General features: G+C 43.6%; 1 protein-coding gene across 1 annotated transcript in view; it reads left to right on the top strand.

The window, feature by feature from the left end:
* The first annotated feature begins 9,476 nt into the window (after positions 1-9,476).
* The window catches only part of LOC133377591 (solute carrier family 2, facilitated glucose transporter member 5-like), a 32,000-nt gene continuing 17,489 nt past the window's right edge, over positions 9,477-23,987 (top strand). The window contains exons 1-6 of the mRNA XM_061611938.1: positions 9,477-9,547; positions 10,355-10,479; positions 11,539-11,691; positions 11,789-11,914; positions 15,315-15,505; positions 17,361-17,471. Of these exons, the coding sequence (XP_061467922.1) occupies positions 9,477-9,547; positions 10,355-10,479; positions 11,539-11,691; positions 11,789-11,914; positions 15,315-15,505; positions 17,361-17,471 (777 nt within the window). The remainder of the gene's footprint in view (positions 9,548-10,354; positions 10,480-11,538; positions 11,692-11,788; positions 11,915-15,314; positions 15,506-17,360; positions 17,472-23,987) is intronic.

Raw genomic sequence — 23,987 nt, 5'->3', positions numbered from 1 at the left:
AACTAATACTTCACGAGATTTGGAAACTATACTTCTGTTAATACAGCCTAATATAGCATTTGCCTTTTTTGCAGCCATATCACACTGTTGGCTCATATTCAGCTTGTGATCAACAGCAATTCCAAGATCCTTCTCACATGTCATACTGCTGAGCCAAATATCCCCCATCTTATAACTGTGCATTTGGTTTCTTTTTCCTAAGTGTAGAACTTTGCATTTATCCCTGTTGAATTTCATTCTGTTGTTTTCAGCCCAATGCTCCAGCCTATCAAGGTCCCTTTGAATTTTGTTTCTGTCTGCCATGGTATTAGCTATGCCCCCCAACTTTGTATCATCTGCAAATTTGATAAGCATGCTTTGTACTTCCTCATTCAAGTTGTTAATAAAAATGTTAAAGAGCTCTGGGCACCGGACCGAGCCATGTGGTACCCCACTTGTTACTTCCACCCAGTTTGAGAAGGAACCATTGATAACCACTCTTTGAGTATGATTCTGGAGCCAACTGCAGATCCATGTGATAGTTGTTTCATCCAGCCCACATTTAGCTATATCGCTAATCAGAATATCATGGGGCACTTTGTCAAAAGCTTTGCTAGTCTAGATATATTATGTCCACAGCATTCCCACAGTCTACAAGGGAGGTTACCCGATCAAAAAATGAGATTAGATTAGCTTGGCAGGATTTGTTCTTCATAAATCCATGTTGGCTCCTAGTAGTCACTGCATTGTTTTCAAGGTGCTTACAGATTGACTACTTTATAATCTCCTCCAGGGACTGATGTTAGGCTGACTGGTCTGTAGTTCCCCGGTTCTTCCTTCTTGCCCTTTTTGAAGATAGGGACAACATTAGCTCTCCTCCAGTCATCTGGCACTTCACCAGTCCTCCATGATTTTGCAAAGTTAATAGACAGCGGTTCTGAGAGTTGTTCAGCCAGTTCCTTCAATACTCTAGGATGCAGTTTATCGAGCCCTGGACATTTGAACTCATTCAAAGTGATTAGGTATCCCTTGACCATTTGTCTATCAATCTCAAGCTCCAATCCTGCCCCTTCTACTTCATGTTTCCCGGGAGGGTCATAGACCCTTTTTTGGGAGAAGACTGAGCCAAAGTAGGAATTGAGCCTTTTCTTTGTCATCTGTTATCATTTTGCCATCCTCATTGAGTAGATGTGCCACCATTTCTTTTCTCTGTCTTTTACTATGGACATACCTGAAGAAAGCTTTTTAGTTGCTTTTAGCATCCCTCGCTAGCCTCCGCTCATTCTCAGCTTTAGCCTCCCTGACACCATCCAGACAATTCCATGATACATGTCTGTACTCTTCCTTTGTGGCCTGGCCTTTTTTCCACTTTCTGTATGTGTCCTTTTTTGTTTTCATGTTATCTCTAAGCTTTTTGTGAAGCCACATTGGCTTCTTCTGCTGTTTTCCCCCTTTTTTCCTTCTTGGAATTGCTTGCCATTGCACTTTTAGAATTTCCTTTTTTAGAAAGTCCCACCCATCTTCGACTCCTTTTCTCATTAGGGTGGCTTGCCATGGAACCATACTTACAATTGTTCTGAGTTTATGAAAATCAGCTTTCCTGAAGTCCAGGGTGCGCATATGGCTACTGTCAGCTTTTGCTTCTGTTAAAATCAAGAATTCAAGTATGGTGTGGTCACTTTCCCCCAGAGTTCCCGTAACTGCCACTTCATCCACCAAATCAAGAATCAAGAATCAAGTCCAGGATAGCTGAACCTCTGGTTGCTTCCTCCACTTTCTGTAGGAGGAAGTTATCTCCAACACAAGTCAGAAATTTCTTGGCGGGGCCGTGTTTGGCAGAATTTGCCTCTCAACAGATATCAGGATAATTGAAATCCCCCATTACTACTACATCATGCCTCCTTGAAACATTGGCAATTTGCTTTTCAAAAGTCACATTCTCGTCTTCTCCTTGACTGGGTGGTCAGTAGTAGACTCCAAGCACCACATTCCTTTTATTACTTGCCCCATTTATTTTAATCCAGATACTCTCGGTGGAGCTACCTAGCTCATCTTTCTGTATTTCTGTGCAGGGATATATATTTTTAACATATAGCGCAACTCCACCTCCCTTTTTATTCCTTCTGTTCTTCTTGAACAAGTTGTATCCTTCAATTGCTGTATTCCAGTCATGGGAGTCATCCCACCAAGTTTCAGTTATACCTATCAAGTCGTAATTGCCCTCCTGTATTAAGAGTTCGACTTCGTCCTGCTTGTTTCCCATGCTCTGCACATTAGTATACAGACATCGAAGACCATGTGATTTATGACTTGGCTTCCTTACTACGTTTTTCTGAGGGCTGTGACTGGGCCCTATTAGAGCTGATCTCTCTGGTCCCACTACTGTGCATAAGCCTTCATCAGTCGTTACCACCAAGTTTACATCTCCCTCCCCTTTAGGATTCAGTTTAAAGCCCTCCTGATGAACTTCTCCATGCTGTGGCCAAACACATTCTTCCCAGTCCTTGTAAGATGCAACCCATCACTTGCCAGCAGTCCATCTTCCAGGAACCATAGCCTGTGGTCCCAGAATCCAAATCTCTCACGTCTGCACCACCTTCGTAGCCATTTATTCACATGGAGTATTTTTCTTTCCCTTTCTACTCCTCTTCTAAGTACTAGAAGGATTGATGAAAAAACTATCTGGGACCCAAAGCCCTTGAGTTTCCTTCCCAGAGTTTCAAAATCTGATGTGATTTCTTTATAGCTCCGTTTGGCAGTATCATTTGTTCCCACATGGATGAGGAGAAAGGGATACCTGTCAGTGGGCTTGATGAGTGATGGCAACCTTTCCGTCACATCTCTAATCCGTCCTCATGGTAGACAGCATAACTGGCGAGTCCACGGATATTCTCGACATACTTGGGTTTCGATCGCATGCAGTAGGGAGTCTCCCACTACTAGTACTCTTCTTATCTTGTTGTGGGGCGTGGTTTCATTGTCCCTGCTTGATTGAGCTTCAGCCTCTTGCTCATTGTCGCATGGGGTCTCCTCTAATTCTTCCACCACAGGCTGTCCTCCACTCTCATCCTTGAGTGGTTGAAAGAGGTTCCATAGCTCCACTGGTGAAGGGTGTCTTCTAGCTCTGCTGCTCCTAACTGTCACCCTTCCCCACGGAGTTTCCTCCACTTCGTTGCTCCTCTCCAAAGCAGTCTCCTCTTCTGCTACCTCATGCTGTTGCTCTTCCACCTCCATTTCTCTTTGCTGCTGTTGTTCCAGCGTTCTGTCTAAGAACTCCTCATCTTCTCTTATAGTCCTTAGTGTGGCCACCTGCCATTCCAGGCCTCTCACTTTTTCTTCCAACGCCACGAGCTTGCACTTGTTGTACATGTATGCCATGTTGTTCTCAGGCAAGAAAACAAACATGGCACACACCTTGCAGGTCACAACCACTGGAGCATCCTTCCCATTCATTCTCTCTTCTGCCTTTTGTATCTTTCTAACTACTTGTTTTGGAGCGGCCTGTGCTTTGTCCTGTCTTACTACAGGGTAAACTTGAGAGTCCCACCGGTATGTGCTGCACTGTACAAGGGGAATTAGTAATTTTTCTTTTCTTTTCTTTTTTAGGGACCTCCCCCTTGACCTCCCCTGTCGAACTCCTTTGTCAAACTCCTGTTTGCTCTGCCTGTTTGCTCACTTTCTTCACTCGCTCTCTGAAAGCTGGCTTGCTTATATCATCTCACCTGTAGACCAAGTGAGACAGCTCCCTTTGCTCTGGTCTGTTAGGAGTCAGGAAACAGAATGTATCCAAAATGCAACACGAGATAGTGCTGGAAGATGAGACCCCCAGGTCAGAAGGCACTCATTGAGCTACTGGGGAAAAACAAAGGACAAGTACGAGTAGCACTGTGAAAAATGACGCAACTGGGTCAAAGCCAAAAGGAAGCCCAGAGGCTGATGCGCACAGATGCGAAAGGCAAGTCTGGAGCTGAACGATGCACACAATAGGAACAAGAATTTGAGAAGCATGAACCAGGGAAAGTTAGAAATTGTCAAGTAAGAAATGGAACGCATCAACATTACAATACTTGGTGTGAGCGAACTAAAATGGATGGGAATAGGACATTTTCAGTCAGGCAACTACAAAATATTTTATGCAGGAAATGTGAAATCAAGAAGAAATGGGGTTGCTTTAATAATGAGAAGTGATGTAGCGAGAGCAATTAGGAGCTATAACGCAAGGTCTGAGCAAGTGATATCAATGAGATTAAACGGAAAACCTATCAACATAACCATCATCCAAGTCTATGCTCCCACGGCAAAAGCAGAGGAAGAGGAATTGGAGAGATTTTATGCAGAAGTACAGGAAGAAATTGATCACACACCAAAACAAGATGTGCTGATAATCATGGGGGATTGGAATGCAAAAGTAGGGAACAGAGAATTAGGAATTGTGGGGAAATGGGCCTTAGGAGACAGAAATGAAGCAGGAGAAAGACTTATTGAATTCTGTGAAGCCAATAATTTGTTTCTTGCAAACACATTTTTTGAGCAACTGAAAAGACGACTGTACACATGGACATCACCAAATGGTCAATATAGGAATCAAATTGATTAGATAATTGGAAATAGAAGATGGAGAAGTTCCATACTTTCTGCAAAAACAAGACCAGGAGCAAACTGCGGTACAGATCATGAACTGGTCGTATCAAAAATCAGAGTAAAGCCAAAAAAGACCAACAAAGCAATCATAATGCCAAAATACAATTTAAATAACATGTCAGAAGCATATAAAGATCAAATAAAGAACAGGTTTGAAGCTTTAAACTTAGTTGACAGAGAACCAGAAGAACTATGGAATGAAGTCAGAGATGTTATCAGGGAAGAATGCAAAAAGACAATACCTCTAGTTAAAAAGAAAGACCTCAATGGATGACTGAAGAAACTGTTAAAATGGTTAAAGAGAGAAGGAAAGCAAAAGCAAAAGGAGATAGAAACACGGCCAGAACCCTAAATGCAACAGTACAGCGACTAGTAGTAGAGACAAAGAGAACTATTACAATAGTTACTGCATATAAATAGAAGAGGACAACAAAAAGGGTAGAACAAGAACCCTGTTCCAAAAGATTAGAGAAATGAAAGGCAAATTTAAACCAAGAGTAGGGACGTTGAATAATCAACAGGGGAACACACAGACAGACGGAGATGAAATAAAAGGAAGATGGAAGCAATACACTGAAGAACTCTATAAAAGAGATGCCAGGATGACAGATTCATTCACAGAGGAACCGTATGATGAAGAACCAGAAATTTTAGAATGTGAGGTTAAACCTGCTCTTAAAATACTTGGAAGAAACAAATCACCAGGAATAGATGGAACACCAATAGAGTTGCTACAAGCTACTGAGACTGAATCTGTCCAAATTTTGACATAAATCTGTCAAGAAATATGGAAAACTAAACAATGGCCCACAGACTGGCAGCGTTCAGTATACATCCCAATTCCAAAGAAAGGGGATCCCAGGGAATGCAGTAATTATTGAACCATTGCCTTAATATCCCATGCAAGTAAAGTAATGCTCAAGATTCTACAACAAAGGCTCCTACCATATATGGAGCGAGAAATGCCAGACGTCCAAGCTGGATTTAGAAAGGGAAGAGGCACCCGAGATCATATCATAAACATACGTTGGATAATGGAACGGATCAAGGAATTTCAGAAGAAAATCACCCTGTGCTTTATAGATTACAGCAAAGCCTTTGACTGTGTAGATCATGAAAAACTATGGAATGCTTTAAAAGAAATGAGGGTGCCAATGTATCTGATTGTCCTGATGCACAACCTATACTCTGGACAAGAGGCTACTGTAAGAACAGAATATGGAGAAACCGATTGGTTCCCCATCGGAAATGGTGTGAGACAGGGTTGTATTTTATCACTCTATTTGTTTAATCTGTACGCAGAACATATACGGAAAGCAGGACTGGACCAAGATGAAGGAGGTGTAAAGCTTGGAGGGAGAAATATCAATAATTTAAGATATGCAGACGATACCATACTACTAGCAGAAACCAGTAATGATTTGAAATGAATGCTGATTAAAGAGGAAAGCACAAAAGCAGGACTACAACTGAATGTCAAAAAGACTAAAGTAATGACAACAGAAGATTTATGTAACTTTACAGTTGACAATGAGGACATTGAACTTGTCAAGGATTATCAATACCTTGGCACAGTCATTAACCAAAATGGAGACAATAGTCAAGAAATCAGAAGAAGGCTAGGACTGGAGAGGGCAGCTGTGAGAGAACTAGAAAAGGTCCTCAAATGCAAATATGTATCACTGAACACTAAAGTCAGGATCATTCAGACCATGGTATTTCCAATCTCTATGTATGGATGTGAAAGTTGGACAGTGAAAAAAGCAGATAAGAGAAAAATCAACTCATTTGAAATGTGGTGTTGGAGGAGAGCTTTGTGCATACCATGGACTGCGAAAAAGACAAATAATTGGGTGTTAGAACAAATTAAACCAGAACTATCACTAGAAGCTAAAATGATGAAACTGAGATTATCATACTTTGGACACATTGTGAGAAGATATGAGTCACTAGAAAAGACAATAATGCTGGGGAAAACAGCAGTGAGTAGAAAAAGAGGAAGGCCAAACAAGAAATGGATTGATTCCATAAAGAAAGCCACAGACCTGAACTTACAAGATCTGAACAGGGTGGTTCATGACAGATGCTCTTGGAGGTCACTGATTCATAGGGTCACCATAAGTCATGATTGACTTGAAGGCACATAACAACAAGAAACTTGATATGTGAAAAGGACTACTGTCAAGCAAAATAAAACAGGGCCCAATTTAGCACTGTGATGAGCAGAACCAATCACTTTCTAAAAATGTTAAGAAAAAGGTTGGATACAGGGTCACCTTCTGCCATATGTACCTGCCTGGTCCTTGCTATCTTATTACAAGACCCATTGGAGGCAGGCGGCGATGAGGGAGAGGGGCTTTTCAGTGGTGGTGTCCCATTCATGAAACCACCTCATCCTTTCATATTTGGCACAAGGTGAAGATCTCCTTATTCTCCCGGGCATTTTAGTTTTACCTCAGACATACATGTTTGGTGTTTTCTCCTGCACTGAAATATTTTCCCCTTCCTGGTTGTAGGAAAGTCTTAAATTGACTTCATGTTGCTGGATTTGTGCTGACTTTTAAATAGTTTTAGATGCTGATTTGTATGTATTGTTTATAATTGGCATTTTCCTTTGTTTTGAATTTTGCTATAGTATGTATTTTAATAAGATTATAAATCACCCAGAAGACTACGCTGATGGTTAATATATAGATGGTGCTGATGATCATATTCAGTTTTACTAGTCAAACCACACAAAAGTTGTATTTATGAGATAATGGCTAAATGTCTCACCTATGCCCTTATTCTATCTTTCAATTTATTTATTTGCAACTGTACTTAACATATTTTGCCCTGTACACTCTTGTCATGGTATCTGCTATTTCTTCCTGTAGGAGCTATCGAAGATGCTTATTTGGGTTTTGATTGCTTCCTGCATCATGAATATGCAAAATGGTTACAATATATGGATACTTTACTCCACATCTACGGTAAAACAGCTGACAGTGCAGATGGCTTCTTAAAGCAGGGTTTTTTTGTAGAGGGTTGGGGAACCGTTTCTCTGCTGAGAGCCACATTTCCTCTTCTGTAATTATATGGGGTCCAAAACCGGGTAGGACATGGCATTTCTCTCCTTCCTTCCTTCCTTCCTTCCCTCCCTCCCCCCACCCCTTTCCCTCCTTTTCCTGTCTCCTTGCCACCATCTTCATGAATTTAGGCTGAAAGCTGTAAGCAGCCCAAAGACCACAGGTTGACTACCCCTTGGTTATTGCATGCACTACAGTGGTTCCAATATGTCATGACATGGCCATTCCCAATATCAGTCACTTGTCCGCCAATTTGCTTTTATTATTTATAATTATTATTATCTTTAATTTTACCCTGCCCTTTTTCCAAAGCTGGAACTCAGGGTGGCTTACAAATAAAAACAAATACATATAATAAAAACATACAAAAACCCACATTTAAAATTGAATTAAACTATATATGACATTAAAACATTTAAACATACACTTAGAATGGTTAAACACAGTTTAAAGATAATGCAATTAAGGCAGTAAAACAATACCACACACCTCTTAAACGCTATCTTTAAACATCTTCTATTCCAAAGGCCTGTCGGAATAAAAAGGTCTTTACCTGACGACGAAAGGACAGTAGGGAGGGGGCCATTCTTGCCTCCCTTGGAAGGGAGTTCCAAAACCTGGGGGCAGCCACCAAAGAGGCCCTATCCCGTGTCCCCACCAATTATGCTTGTTAAGGTGTTGGGACTGAGAGAAGGGCCTCTCCTGAGGATCACAGGGCCCAGGCAGGCTCATACAGGGAGATACGGTCAGACAAATAGCCTGGACCTAGGCCGTATTGGCTTTTGCAAAGATGTGGTGCCTCTCTCTCTTTTTAATTATTAGTGTTTGCATACATGTTCTGGGTAGGGTGTTTCAGCATCCAGTTGTTTTGCTTTCATCTCTAGAACAGGGTTGGAGAACTTCAGGCCTGTGACTGAATGCAGCACTTGAGGCTTCTCTCTTAAGTCCCAAGGACTTATCCCAGGCCACACCTATCACCAGTCTTGTTCCACCTCTCCTAGACCATTTAAGTCTGGCTGGGACGTGCTCTTGAACTGTGATAATCCAGGGTGCTCCTTGCTGCTTGAGTACAGATATTAAAAATGCACATTTCACCTGTTTTTATCTCTAAAATATAGAGGGGTTTAATAAGAGGCAGAGGGCCAGCTGTGTGTGAAAGTGTGGACACACCTTTTTATTTTTGTGATATCTCATATTTTCTCACTGTGAATGAGACAGTGACATGTACCATATAGGCACTACCGCTGTTCATCCAGCATTGGCTGCAGCTTCCTACCAAATACAGGCATACCCCGCTTTAACATTCGCAATGGGACCAGAGAGTATACTTTAAGTGAAAATAAACTTTAAGTGAAGCAATTGTCTTCACTTGTACTGCACGCAATTACCACTAGATGGCAGCGGCGTCATGCCAATAAAGTGTACGTTATTGCGAAGCGCGTGAACGTTAAGCGGGGTATGGGGACGTATGGAGCATGTACGTTATAGCGAGGCAACGTTAAGTGAAGCGACATTAAGAGGGGTATGTCTGTATTCACTTAAAAAAAAGAACACAGGAAGCTGCCTTACACTGTTTGTCTAGCTCGGTATTCTCTACAATAGCTGGCAGTGGCTCTCCAGGGTTTCTGCCGAGTCTCTGACTTCTGGTTTTTGCTGCCACGTGATCTATGGAAAGGTCCTAATGTTGACTGTTATGTGTTTCTCTCCTAGCTCCTGTTCGACTGGTACAACATAACAGCATTTGACCATACGGGTACTGAAGGTTCTGAGGCCCCAACAGTTATTACTATGACGTTAGTTCCACTTGGAGCCACCTTTGGGACCCTTCCTGTTGCCTGTTTGGTGGATAGATTTGGCAGGTATAGAGATAAAGTTGTCACTGGTGAACTATATGTCCTCAGATGGCAGGGAGAGGGGAATGTGCAGCTGCCACTAATCTACATGCCCCCACTAACATCTAATAAGAGATGCAATGCCATTCCTTTTGGTAGTTTTGTTCCCCCTGCCTATAACATTCAACCAATTGGATGGGATTTCAGGAAAGGCAAAATACATTTCAGAAAGGTGTCTATAGCAGGGAGAGATACAGTAAGATCTGCTTAGGGCTCTAGAATGATACCTGATTACCTCTTTCAGCTACTGAAAATTTGTTTGAAGGAGGTTGGAACAACCCTTCCAAATACAAGATAATCCTATCAATGAGGTTTCAATCAGTTCTGTACCTAGGACATAGGACATCATCTAAAATAGATCAGCAGATTTTCTAATCTTACTGGGAAAGGGCATAGGTCAGTGGTAGAGCACATGTCTCCATACAGAAGTTCCCAGACTTTGTCATCAGCACCCCCCAATTAAGAGAACTTACCTAGCATGGCTGCAAATGTCAAAGTTCTAGCCCATATGAAAATGTATGAGCAATGCCTCCTGAAACCTATGAAGTAGAAGAAGTTGCCTTCATTACTTTACTGTGCTGGAGTAGAGGTTTCAGTGTCTTGTGTAGTTCTTGGTGCTTTCCCTATACTAGCTAAATCAAAACAAATTACCCACAAAAAAATGAGGACCTACTTGCAATTCCAAAGCACCTTCCCTCCCCTGCTCTTTTGATGGCATTATATATTCATTGGCATCTCCCTACCCAACACTACTCACTTTCACTTTCTTTTCAGGAAAGTTGCCTTGGTGATAACTAACTTTTTGACCATTATCTCTGCTGTTATAATGTCTTTATCGGTTTTGATAACTGCCCATGTATTCATCTTCTTTACACGCTTCTTCGTTGGAATATGCATGGGTGAGTCAGAGTCCTGGATTTCGTGGCCTGCGTTTTTTTAAAGATAAGGATGCCCAGTCAGAAGTTGGGCTGGAATTTGTGCCTTTCAATGGAGCTGATGAGGGATGCTGAAAACTGGGAGCTGCAATTAAAATAAGTGATTACATGCACACAAAAGGGGAGCCACGAGCACAGCAATATTTCAGAATTTTCAACATTGTAGATTGTGTTACCAAGAAATAAGCTGTTTTATTAAACTGAAAAATGGTTTCGGTCTTCCTGCATCCAAGTGAAGAAATGTGATTGTGTTCTGGTTTTCACACACACACACATTTCTCAAATTTGACTCCTTAGCAGATTAGGACTCTTAGGATAGGAATGGGGTAACAGATAGAGCTGATATTCCATTCTATAAGATCTTGAGTTGGGAAAAGAAAAATGCCACATGACATAAATGTATTGAAAAGTGGCTCTTATGTTCAGAAAAGAGGTTGATGTGTACTTTAAAGCATGTGCCACCCTAAGAAGTTGGGGTGGGATAAATTGCATGCTAATTATTCTGTCCCAAGAGGAGGCAGCATAGTGTCCTCTGGATGTCATTGATTACATTTTTCATCTGCTCAGGCCAGCACTGCCTGGAGTAAGCGACAATGGGGATTGTAGTCCAATGTCATCTGGAGGACACCACATTGGCTATGCCTGTAGTGGCCACCACAATTAGTTTGAATAAAATAATTAAGTGCCATTTCAGGAAGATGTACAGGCTCAAGCTTTAGTGCGTCTCCATGGAAGAAATTTCCAAAGCTAAAGACAGACCACCCCTGTGGGGTTTGATTTTTGTTACGAGCTACAACTGGGCATTGTCAAATGCTCTTTCTCCATATAATTTCACCCAGTGGCCTCTCATGCAAATTCGGGAAGACAGAATGGCATTTTGCAGAACTCTACAGGGAATATCTTGGTGTCATGAGAAATAACCTGCATGACCCACTGTTGTGTCTTATTCCACATGTTCATATGTTTCAGCACATCATGACACTTGCATATTGTGTGTTATCCTTTGATTTTTTATCTAACCAGGATTAATCTCCACTATTGTCCCTCTATATCTTGGTGAGATCTCCCCTAAAAGCTTGAGGGGAGGCATGATCATGATGGTCCTGGTGTTTTTTGTCCTTGGTGTGCTGTTGGGTCAGATACTTTGTCTTCAAAATGTCTTTGGGACCCAAAAAGGTAATTCAGAGAAATTCATTCTTTGCCTAACCTTACAACATATCAGATGGACCATCACTGTTTCTTCATATCATCATCATATTATCTTCTTGCACAGGTATCCCAGTTCTACTGAGCTTATTTACAGTCATGCCATTGATTCAGATTCTTCTACTGCCCTTCTTTCCTGAAAGTCCTAGGTATTTATTCATTCAGAAGAAGGATGAAGATGGGGCAAGAAAAGGTAAAATACTCTGAATTGCACTGAGGCCTCTATGTGTGGGCACCATGTATAGCTGTGACACTTCAGGCACCATCAGCCCGTCACATAAGGTATCACCATTCTAGCATTTCTGGACCATTGTTATTATTCCTGTGTTGTTATTAATAAATTCCACAAGCACACCCTACCAGAAAAAAAATCACACTGGCCATCTTTGGGGTATATTTGTACCCCAATGAGATTTCCAATGGAATAATGGGGGAACTTTGTTCCCCGGAGACCATTTTTGTCTGTGTAATCAGTACAAGTATGCTTGACAATACCAAAGCACTTTGAGCCAACAAACGCTCAGAGGAGGTAGAATTTTTGTGAGCAGTATACGCTGTCCCCTTCCCCATGGTTTGGTTTGGATTTTGTTTCCAGAAGGAAAACAGTAAGTGATAAGTGGTAATTGGCTGAAATTTGGGGACATTGTATGGATGACAGTTTGTGACAATGTCCTAGAAAAACAAACCCATAGGTTTATGCATGTGTAAATAATAATAATAATAATAATAATAATAATAATAATAATAATAATTTAATTTTTAGGCCGCCTATCTGGCCGAAGCCACTCTAGGCGGCGTACATATTAAATTCAATAAAATACAAAATACAGTAAATACAATAAATACAATAAAATACAAATAATCAACAGTGACAGAATAGCAGCAATTGTAATACATAGCAACGGGCATTGAGTATATAATTAGCCCATCCCGATAGTCCCAAAGGCCTGACCAAACAGCCAAGTTTTTAATGCTCGGCGGAAGGTATCCAGGGAAGGGGCATGTCGAAGATCGAACGGGAGGGAATTCACAAATAAAGTGTGCCTGGGGTCTAAATCTACTCCAAAAGTCAGCATGAATATTATAGGGCTATCAACATACATTTCATAATAACTGCACATATGATATATATAAAAAACATGATATACTAATGTTCATTTTTGTATACCTAAATTTATTTATTGCATTTATATGCTGCCTTTTTGCTAAGGCACCTGGGCCAGTTTACAATGTTAAAGTATTAAAGTAAATGTATTAGTGTGGTAACTTGGATACCTCTCAATATCCAAGAACACAGGTGTTAAAGGCCCCCTGAGATTTTTCTTATTTTTGGCCTTTTTGAGGTCTCCAAGGGTGAATAAAGTTTGTGAAGTTGGGAAATAAAATATTTATTTTGTATAGAAAAAAACCCCAGCTACTCACAATCCTAGCTGCTGTAAGGGTTAAGTTTCTTTCACTCCTCCTTTCTCAAGAATGGGTGATCTTCTGCCTCTTTGTTTACACAGCTGTCAGAAGACTGCTGCTGAGTCTGGGAAGATAGCCAAGAGGGAGAGGAGAGAATACGCAGAAGTGAGATATTTTTAAAAAGTCTACAGCTCACGTGTTGTCACACTTTTAAAAGGTGACAGGAACTAAACATGTCAAGCCTCGGGGAGAGCCCCCACCTCATGTGAAAGCCTTGAGCTGGCCTTTAAAAAAGCCAGAATGAAACTGTTTGTGGCCAGTCTTCATGACTGCACCAAAGAGAAGCCAGTCTTAGTGATGAGCAGGGCCAGTTCTAAAGGGCGGCCAGGTTGGGCACTGGCCCGAGGTCCCCAGAGCTACAGGAGCCCCTGAGGGGCCCCTGAGGAGCCCTCCACCACCACCCCCGCAATCCACGCCCCCCCACCCCCCACTTAGACGGCTTTTTAGTATTGCCCTTAATGAAGATGGTGGCCGCAGCTTCCCTAAGGTACTGAAGCCGCTGCCGCCATCTTAGTTGATGGCAGAGATGTGTGTAAGTACCATGCACGTGTGCCATCAACAAAGATGGCGGCGGAGGCTTCATTCCCCTTAGGGAAGCCACGGCCGCCATCTTCATTAAGGGCAATGCTAAAACAGACCTTCATTAAGGGCAATGCTAATGCCCAGACAGGTAAGGGGGGCTGTGGGGGGGTGGGGGTGGGGGGCTGGGGGGTGGGGGGGCAAGCTGATGCCCAAGGGCCCCCGCATGCCTGGAGCCGGCCCTGGTGATGAGATGAAAAGCCAAGAGAAGCTAGCAAAGACTGCTGAATGAAAAATATTGAAGCAAGTTTGCTTAAAAGAGGCTGAAGATAAGATTGCAAAGCCACAAAAGCTGCTGAAGAAAATTAACAAAGCTAAGGCCACTGAAGCAAGTCTGCTAATGATAAGATTACAAGCCTGTCCTTGACGTTGAAGCAAAAATGCTGGCTGATGCTGAAGCCAAAGCAACCTGCACCATTTTATAGAACTACATAAAATAGCAGAAACCCACTTTTCCAGAAGTGAAATGTTTGTATTGAAATTAAGCAGGTATTTAGCACTGCAAAGAGAAACCTTCCAGCCATTCTGTTTCCTGACCACATTGGGCTTCTGCTGTCTTCCACTTTTTTTTTGAAGGAATTTATTGCCATTGTGCCTTTTGAATTTTCTTTTTTAGAAACTCCCACCCATCTTGGACTCCTTTTCTCATTAGGGTGGCTTGCCATGGAACCATACTTACAATTGTTCTGAGTTTACGAAAATCAGCTTTCCTGAAGTCCAGCGTGCCCGTATGGCCACTCTCAGCTTTCGCTTCTGTTAAAATCAAGAAGTCAAGTATGGTGTGGTCACTTTCCCCCAGAGTTCCCGTAACTGCCACTTCATCCACCAAATCATCCCTATTGGTTAGAATCAAGTCCAGGATAGCTGATCCTCTGGTTGCTTCCTCCACTTTCTGTAGGAGGAAGTTATCTCCAACACAAGTCAGAAATTTCTTGGAGGGGCTGTGTTTGGCAGAATTTGTCTCCCAACAGATATCGGGATAATTGAAAAAACTATCTGGGCCCCAAAGTCCTTGAGTTTCCTTCCTAGAGTTTCAAAGTCTGATGTGATTTCCTCATAGCTCCGTTTGGCAGTATCGTTTGTTCCCACATGGTTGAGGAGAAAGGGATACCTGTCGGTGGGCTTGATGACTGATGGCAACCTTTCCGTCACACTTCTAATCCGTCCTCCTGCTAGACAGCATACCTGGCGAGTCCACGGATCTTCTCGGCATACTTGGGTTTCGATCCCATGCAGTAGAGAGTCTCCCATTACTAGTTCTCTTCTCATCTTGTTGTGGGGCATGGTTTCATTGTCCCTGCTTGATTGAGCTTCAGCCTCTTGCTCGTTGTCGCACAGGGTCTCCTGTAATTCTTCCTCCACCGGCTGTCCTCCAGTCTCATCCTCGACATTCCAACTGCCAATACTTATGGTATTGAATGACTCCCAAGCATTCTGAAGAGATTTGACCCTCTTGACTTCCCCTTTCCCACTTCCTTTTTACATATCTGTCTGTATTTAGACATTTCTTTTTTTGAAGTCTAATCCTTTCTGCCTCTATTCCTACCCAGCACTGAAAAAGCTGAGAGACAGGAATGATGTGGAGGATGAGATTAAAGAACTCCATCAGGAGGACCTTGCTGAGAAGGCTGAAAAGAAAATAAATCCTCTTAAACTACTATTTAAAACCCCAAAACTGCAACAGGAAGTCATCACCATAGTTGTCTTGATCATTGGAGAGAAGTTTGATGGCATACATGCGGTAAGGATTATCCCAAAATGTTATGGAGGTTGAACTAGGTAAAATGATGAATCATTGAACCCAAAGTCTAGAGGCTATGACGCCTCTCTATGTTTGTCTCTAGAAACAGCCAACTTCTTTGCACTCAGGGAGCGGTTCTGTTGGCCACATGCTTCTCCAGGGGACAAATATATCTCAACCTCCAACACACGGAAAGGAAACCTTTGGGCCTCTAGATGGTATTGGGATCCCAGCTCTCCTTAGCCCAAGCCACCCTGGCCAATGTTTAGGGATAATGGAAGCTGTTGTCCAATAACATGGATCACAAGTTCCCCATCCCTGCACAAGTGAATGGTCAGGCACTATGGGAAATATGGTGTGGCTTAGGAGTAAAGGTTTCACAAGTACAGAGGACTAAAGTCATCGGGATAATCTAGAATGAGTGATCATGCAATGGGATAGATTGACATTGTGTGGCTTTCTGAAATGTGGATTGCCTCATCTATGACTTAAATTACAGTACTCTAGGTAAGTGGTAGACCACATCCATTGGATGGGAAAGGTCTCAGATTTAATCCTCAGCATTTCCAGCTAGAGCTGGGAAAGGACCCTCATCCTAAACCCTTGAGAGCTGCTGCCAGTCAGTGTAGGTAATACTGAGCTAAATGGTAATACTGAGCTAAATGGACCAATATCCTGACTGTGTATAAGGCAAATTCCTATGTTTGTAATTGTGACTTCTTTTCCTTGCAAGTGAAACAGTGAACAAAATTCATTACCATCCCGTTTTAAATTCAAATAAATTACTAAGGCCCCAGTTGAAGTGTATATTGAGGCTAGATTCATCTTCATCTTACAACAAATTTTAAAAAATACCAATATAATTAAATCACAGCACGTGTGTGGATTGGAACATAATGACCCTTCAGATTTCACCCTTCTCAAAATTTTGTGATATATTTCTCATCTCAAAAAATGTACCAGGTGTTTAAATGTGCAATGACATATTAATATTCATGTGGAAACTTTTTGTTTGCAGATTAATGCAGAAATGTGACAGAATAGACTTGTGAACAAACACATGTGAAATTAGCATGGACTGGAAATAGATTGATCTGTCCATTCTTTGTCATGACATCATTGCACTCTGCATTTCCCTCTGCATTTCCTTGCTCCAAATCTTTTTCTCTACTTGAAGGAAAAAGACAGGAAGCTCAGTAGGATGATTCCATGTTGTGTATTGCTTTTACTTGAATTTACTAGTGTTGGGGGAGGGTGGGGGGAGATACAGATCAGATGATATCTGATGGCAAATTTCATTAAGCCCTGATTTTACATGAGAAGAGATCCAAGTCTCTTATTTTAGCAGAGACTGTTGAATCTTTCAACTATTACAGTTCCCATTTCTGGGAAATAGCTTGCTTCACCTTCAAATTCACTTCTCTAATGTATAAACAAGCTGTAAGTAGATATTAATTTTCATTTCAAGATTGTTTTATGTCCAGAAGATTGAGGAAAATTCTGGAAATGGAGGGAGAAAGCAGGCCGATAAGTGTTCCATTTCTTTAAATTTCCTTCCTTGTGAGTCACTAGAATTAAGCCCAGCTTGGAAATCAAAATAAAGAAAATGGTAGCTCTGGAGCACAGAAAATCTTACTTAAAGAATAAAGACAATTTTTGGAGATGATTCTAAAGTAAACACCTTCTAGGTTAAGGGCAGCTGACTTCCAAGGTTCTATACAGATCATAAAAACACAAAAAAGAGCCGGGCCAAAACAGATCAATGATGTATTCAGTTCAGCTTCCTGTTTCTCAAATGAACCAACCAGATGCCTAAGTGAAGCCCACACTTTTGATTATGTTGGTCTGATTTCAGGTGTACTCTTATATGGAGGAAATCTTCATGATAGTGGGCCTGGGTCCAAAAGAAACCCCGTTTGCTTTGCTAGGCATAACCTTTGTTTTCTTCATCTCAACTGTAGCAGCGGTAAGCCTCTTCCACCTTTTTGTCTCTTACCTTCTAAGTCTTGAAAATGTTTCTTATTCAAAGGGCAGATGTTTGCTGCAGCCTTTTATAACCATGGATGCCAATTTTGTTGCCCCTCCCTCAAAAATTATGGGAATTTTAATTTTACAAGGCTTCTCTGAGTGCTCTTTGCAACAAATGCCTATAGATTTACATATACTGCCTTGCTTCTGGTTTGACTTGGAAGCTGTCTGAAAGTTCGTGTGTGTGTGTGTGTGTGTGTGTGTGAGAGAGAGAGAGAGAGAGAGCATAAAGTCCTATCTCTAGACAACTGAATTTCAAATCTAAACTAACTGTGAAGGAGAAGATCCCTTACCTCTTACTATCATAGAAATACAATTCCCAAAGTTCCCTTGGAAAAGTGAGTAAGTATTAGAAAAGTTTAAAACTGTGGTACAGATGGTCTGAAAGGCTGCAAGCCTAGACTTCAGGGGTAGTAGACATGGTGCTCTCCTAATGTTGGATTATAACTCCCATCATCCTTGACTATTGACTGTGCTGGCTGATGGGAGTTGTAATCTAACAACATCTGGAGGGTACAAACATTCTTGGCGGCAACTCCCTTTGCACTCAATCGGGCTTACTTCTGAGTAGAAACGTAGAGGATTGCATTTTAAGTCTTACTTTCATTAAAGTCCTTGTTATTTAAGATTCTTATCTCCCAAACTGTGGTAAACATTCACCACACTGTCATTTATATATGAATTCCTCCTAAATTTAGTGTTTGTACTACTGGTGTACATTGTCCCTAAGAGTTCACCCCCCAATCTATTTCTGAATTGCCCTGTCCTCTCTCCACTTTGCTCTGTAATTCTGGTTCTAAGGAAATCTGCCATGGAGTACAGTAGGGCCCCGCTTTTCGGCCGGCCGCTTTTCAGCGTTCCTCTAATACAGCGGCTTTCAGTTAGAGTAAGGCCCCACTCATACTGTGCTTGTTCCACTTTTACGGTGTTTTTCAGGCATCATGTGCCATTTTATTGATGGAGTTCTGCTTTTCGGCGGGTTTTGCTTTTAGGCGCAGGTCTGGAACGTAACCCGCAGTATGAGTGGGGCCCTAGTGTAGTGTATTTTCCCGTTCAGTATATAGTGAATCAAAAAACAACTATAACATTTTCCCCACTGACACAGGAGTCCCTCCATAATGAATGAAGCCCATCAAATTCCTCTAAAGGGGGGGCATTGGTTTCTTGATTTTTTTTACCATAACTGAGAGGTGGCTAAGTGATGCTTGCTTGTATATATTTTAAATTTGGAACTTCTCATGAGCCTCCCCCCCCCCGCCATGCCCTCCAGTAGGCTTTACAAGCTTTTTGTCCGCCAATAGTCCTTTTACAGGCCATACAACATGAGGCAGATTAGAACACTGCCTGACAAGTTCTGAAGAGCTCTGGGTGGGGTTTTTTTTGGTTTTTTTTTTATAAAACAGAGCAACTTAGGATTTTATAAAAACTTAAATGAAGCTTTTAACTCTTTAAAATATTCTTCACGGCTTTAACAGAGAAAAAAAACTCTTCAGTGTTCCTCAGGAAATATTTTGGACAACCTCACTTCTTGCAAAGCCCATACACCTAGATAAACATAGAGATAACAGAAAATATAGAGGTATCCATTCAAAAACATACAGAGAAACAGCTGCAGAGCAACACAAGGCTTTGCCACCACAGCAAAGAAGACTCGTGACACAGATATGGTATGATCTTATATTTACAGGCGTTCACCCTGGTGCACAAGTTGGGCCCACAAGGACACCCTCCAGATCCCCACCAGTAAATCTGTATTGGTAGTTCCCTAGAGAGTGTCCTTTGCAAAATGCCCCAGTCTCCTGCTGTTTACCCCCTCTCTCCTCACCTGCCCAAATTCCATGCCACAAGAGGGGATCAGCTGAAGCTTGATCACCTCAACCTAATGAAAATAAATCCCCAAACCCAACCAAATATCCTCCAAAAACAAGTCACACCCACTCCCCAATACATGAACCCCATCATCTCGAAACAGATGCGGGCCATGAAATTGAAGTCTATCATGGGGAATAAACACTCCTCCCATCAACAAAACCAACCTTCTAACTGTATTATTAACCCACCACCGGGACCTATACTGCCTTTGGGGTGCAAAGCCCCCCACCAGACCCTACGTTCCATGATGTCATACTACACAACAATAGAGCCACATAGGAATGCCTGATTTAACTGAAATCGTGTGTCACCCTGTGCAGCAAATCCAAACCAGAACGCTGCAGCAGACCATTCTCGCCTGAAGGAATAACGAGTATACGGGGCAAATGGCCTGAAGACATAATCTTAAAGTCCAAAGGCAGCCACTCCCACCACAACATGCCCCGCTTTAGCTTCCCAGCGAACTGTTGCGCAGACAGAGAGCTGCAACTGCGTCCCCACCATTCCTGTGAGCCCAGAACAGGAATGAATGCCCACACAGGATGATCCTTGCAGAAAATGGAAGGGTCCAGACACCTGTGGAGAACGAGAAAACAGTCAGAAATACGACTTACATCCGTACATAAGCCCTGAAAGCAGATTAATGCCTGCTGTCCTACCCAGAGTGTGAGGCATGAGTCGGAGTCCAGGATGAAAACAACTGTTGTTTTATTAGGGTAATTAAACGTCAAAGGTAGCACGCCTCATTCACTCGCCTAAACCAACTCACTGCAATCCCCTATCTAAGCTCCTAGCTGTCATGGCCCCGTCAGAGGACTCATCAGATGAGGATGACTCGGGAGTAACAGCAGCAGACCCAGAAGCAGCAGACCCAGAAGGAGAAATGGAGGAAACTCCTGAGAACCCAGCTCCTTCTCCCCCTCAGCTGCAGAGCACCCCAGACACAGCTGAAGCCCTTCAGCCAGACACAGCCAGTGAACAGGATACTCCCCCCTCACCTGCAGAACGTAGACAACAGAAGGTCAGGCAGAAGAGGGGCAGGCCTGTCCACTTAAGGCCAAAACGCTGAGGGCTCACACCTGCTGACAAACCTGCTCCTTAAAAGTCAAACCTTGGCTTCAGCTTGTTGCTGACTACAACATCAGGTGTGACCACCGTGTGTCTTCCTATTCCCTGAACCTTGACTTGGACTGATCTCTCGGCAAACTAGACCCAGACCTTCACTGACGTCTCTTCTGGATTTCTGGCTTGGCATGTAAGCTTTGAATGGCCTCTGCCCTTATCTTGCTTCCTCCTTGCTAGCCTGGCAGATTTATAGCCAAGCTGCCGGCTGAGGACTTACGGCCTGGCAATTACCAAGGAATCTCCAGCCCTGCCTGCACCCCCACCGACACTGCTGTCTCAGTGAAGAGCTAACACTAGCATACTCTGCAGCAGATGAAGAAAGTTGACTCAGTACCCCGATCGGGGGGAGGCAAGCTTAAATAGGAAAGGTCCTCGCTCGTAATCTCTCACTCCTTGGAGGAACCTCCCTCTGACCAGCGCGCTTCTCACGACATCTGGAGCGAGGTGAAAGAGGGTGTGCTTCCAACGGCTCATCTGACAATATTGACTAGATAGATGCAGGCTGGGGGTCAGGAGGCGGGCAAGCATTTGAAGTGTCAAGAGGGGGATCCAGGGGGGTTGGAATTGGCACGCGTGCCAGAGATTCGTCCGACAGTTCTGTTGATGCATCTTCTTCAGCAGGACTGTCCGTGGGAATTGGTGTCAAGCACACTCCCTCCCGCATTGTCCTCGAAAGTTTCAAGTTCCTCTGGCTCTGCCCCTTGCTCTAGCTGAGGGGGCTGAAGCTCCTCCAGCCCCCCTCCTTGATTACCCTGAGAGACCTGGGGCTCAACACCTGCCAAATGTCTGAGTGCTTTTTGAATGCATGCCCACAAGGGCAATGGCCACCGCTGCCCCAATCGGAAAGGAGTTAAACCATACCCACCAAGGTTTCGCCCACCGGCTAGCAAGGCCCTTCGAATGATGGACCAGAATAGAAACTAGTCAGGGCGGACCTGTCAAAATGTAAGATCAGGTAACGCCGACCTGCACAGCCTGAATGCTGTCTGAACTCATGCCCACGAGGGCTGCGGCTGCTGCTGCTCCAATTTGAAAGGAATGTAAAGCATACCCTCCTGGATCTCACCCACTGGCCAACGAGGCCCTCTGAACAACAGACCAAAACTGAAACTGAGCCAGGGCGGACCGGTTGAGGTGTATGAACAGGTAACGCTGGCCCGCGTGGCCCAAATGCTGTCTGAACGCATGCCCATGAGGGCAGTGGCCGTAGCCGCCCCAATCTGAAAGGAATGTAACCCATACACTCAGGGACCTTGCCCTCAGGCCCTTATGGCCCTCCAAACAACGTGGCGTAATTAAAATTGAGTCAGGGTGGACCCGTTGAGATATATGAAAAGATAGCGCTGGCCTGCTGGCCTGACAGAAAGAAAGCTCCGTTAGAGCAAAACCGGACACAGAGCGGGTAACGGGCAGCCACTCAACTTCACCACCCAACCACTACCCCTCTGATCCATCTTAAGCATACGCAATGATAATATCACAGAATTGTCACCCAGGACAGAATTGCCTGAGCGCAGGGCTCGACACGACGTGCCCTTCCTGGAAGACTCTAAGACTTCACCAGGGCAAAAGGCTCCCTAAAACGCTATCAAGGCCACTGCCTGGAATAACTTTCCCTCATAAGGAGAGGAACACAAAGTGCTAAACGCAGGCGGGAGCAGCATGAGTACATCAGGCATGAATGGCCACATATGATCAGGCGGCCTGGGGTGGAATGCGACCAACCCCTTTAGCCTTCGTAACCCTGGAATCCGTAGTGGGTTCCTGAATGCGCTTGGCCTTGGAAATAAAGGCCAGGGCAGAAAGGTGGCCAGATATATTGCTTACAGTAACACCCTGCCCCCTTAAGGAGATCATGAACTGCAAAAGTGTGAAACTGGCATTGGCCACACCAGAAGTGGGCATGTGAAGAGAGCATTAGCCACATAGTTCTGCAAGCCCGGAATATGCCGAGCAACGAACAGAATATTAAAATGCAAACAATGCAGAACAACCCATGCACAAGGCGCATAACTCAAATGAATATGGAGGTCTGGGCAGGGGCGTCACTGGGGCTGTGCGGCAGGTGCGAGCCGCACTGGGTGACACCACCAGACGGGGTGACACCTAGAGCCGCCGCCCCCAGGCACCGCCTAGGCTCCAACGAGAGCCTTTGCGTGCCTCGCCGGCTGCCTTCCTCGGCTGTTAGAAGGTGGCAGCGGTGGCAGCGGCAGCGAGGCGGCGGCGCGCTCCCGGGCCCTGTTGTTTGTCGCTCACACTCTCGGGAGACAAGGCGCTGAGGGCCGCACTGGGTGACACCAACCCTAGTGATGTCACTGGGTCTGGGGATTTACCACACAACCAACCATGTGCCACAGCGGAAACATACTGTGTGGCTCTGAAAGGCAGAAGGCAAATATGTACCTCGACCACTTTTGGGGGAAAATACCAGACAGTAAGGTCTGAATTGAGCCCCTATGCCCCTCTAGGCAGCTGGCCATTGTTCTGCTCACCACAGGTTCCTGAAAATGACACAAAACCCCAAACCACTGGCTGCGTCAAAACTTACCTGAAGTTCAGCCTCCGGGAGCAAATCCTCTCTCCGAAAAGAGTGGCTGTTGAAATCCTTCAAAGGTAAGCCACATGAGTAAATCCTCCCTCATCCCAGCCTTGACTCTACAGAAATAAAAATGGGAGCACACCCCATTCATGACATCACAAAAGGCACCGAAGGAATGCTGTGCCAGAAAAGGTGACCTTGGAGGTGAAAACTAAGTGACCAACCAACTCCTGAAGTATAAGGAGTGTGAGCTTCATAAGAGCCACAGCTTCACGAAGCCTCCTTCAGAGCGGTCAACCCATCGACTGGCAACCAGGAGCACTGCTCAAATGTGTCCAACTGGGTCACCAAAAACAAGGCAGGAAGAGGGGCTCTACAACCTCTCAGGGGCCAAAGGAACACCTGATTCCTTTATCAGGGTTGTGAAAGACTCGGCCAGCTGAATGTACCATGACAAACAAAACAAAAAGGGATTGCGAAGAGCTCCAAAAAGACCTCTCCAAACTGAGTGAATGGGCGGAAAAATGGCAAATGCAATTCAATATAAACAAGTGTAAAATTATGCATATTGGAGCAAAAAATCTTAATTTCACATATACGCTCATGGGGTCTGAACTGGCGGTGACCGACCAGGAGAGAGACCTCGGGGTTGTAGTGGACAGCACGATGAAAATGTCGACCCAGTGTGCGGCAGCTGTGAAAAAGGCAAATTCCATGCTAGCGATAATTAGGAAAGGTATTGAAAATAAAACAGCCAATATCATAATGCCGTTGTATAAATCTATGGTGCGGCTGCATTTGGAATACTGTGTACAGTTCTGGTCGCCTCATCTCAAAAAGGATGTTATAGAGTTGGAAAAGGTTCAGAAGAGGGCAACCAGAATGATGAAGGGAATGGAGCGACTCCCTTACGAGGAA

The sequence above is a fragment of the Rhineura floridana genome, chromosome 1 (genome assembly GCF_030035675.1).
Source record: "Rhineura floridana isolate rRhiFlo1 chromosome 1, rRhiFlo1.hap2, whole genome shotgun sequence".
Classification (NCBI taxonomy): Eukaryota; Metazoa; Chordata; class Lepidosauria; order Squamata; family Rhineuridae; genus Rhineura; species Rhineura floridana.
The sequence above is the reverse complement of the archived record's forward strand: the minus strand, read 5'-3'. Positions and strand labels throughout refer to the sequence as shown.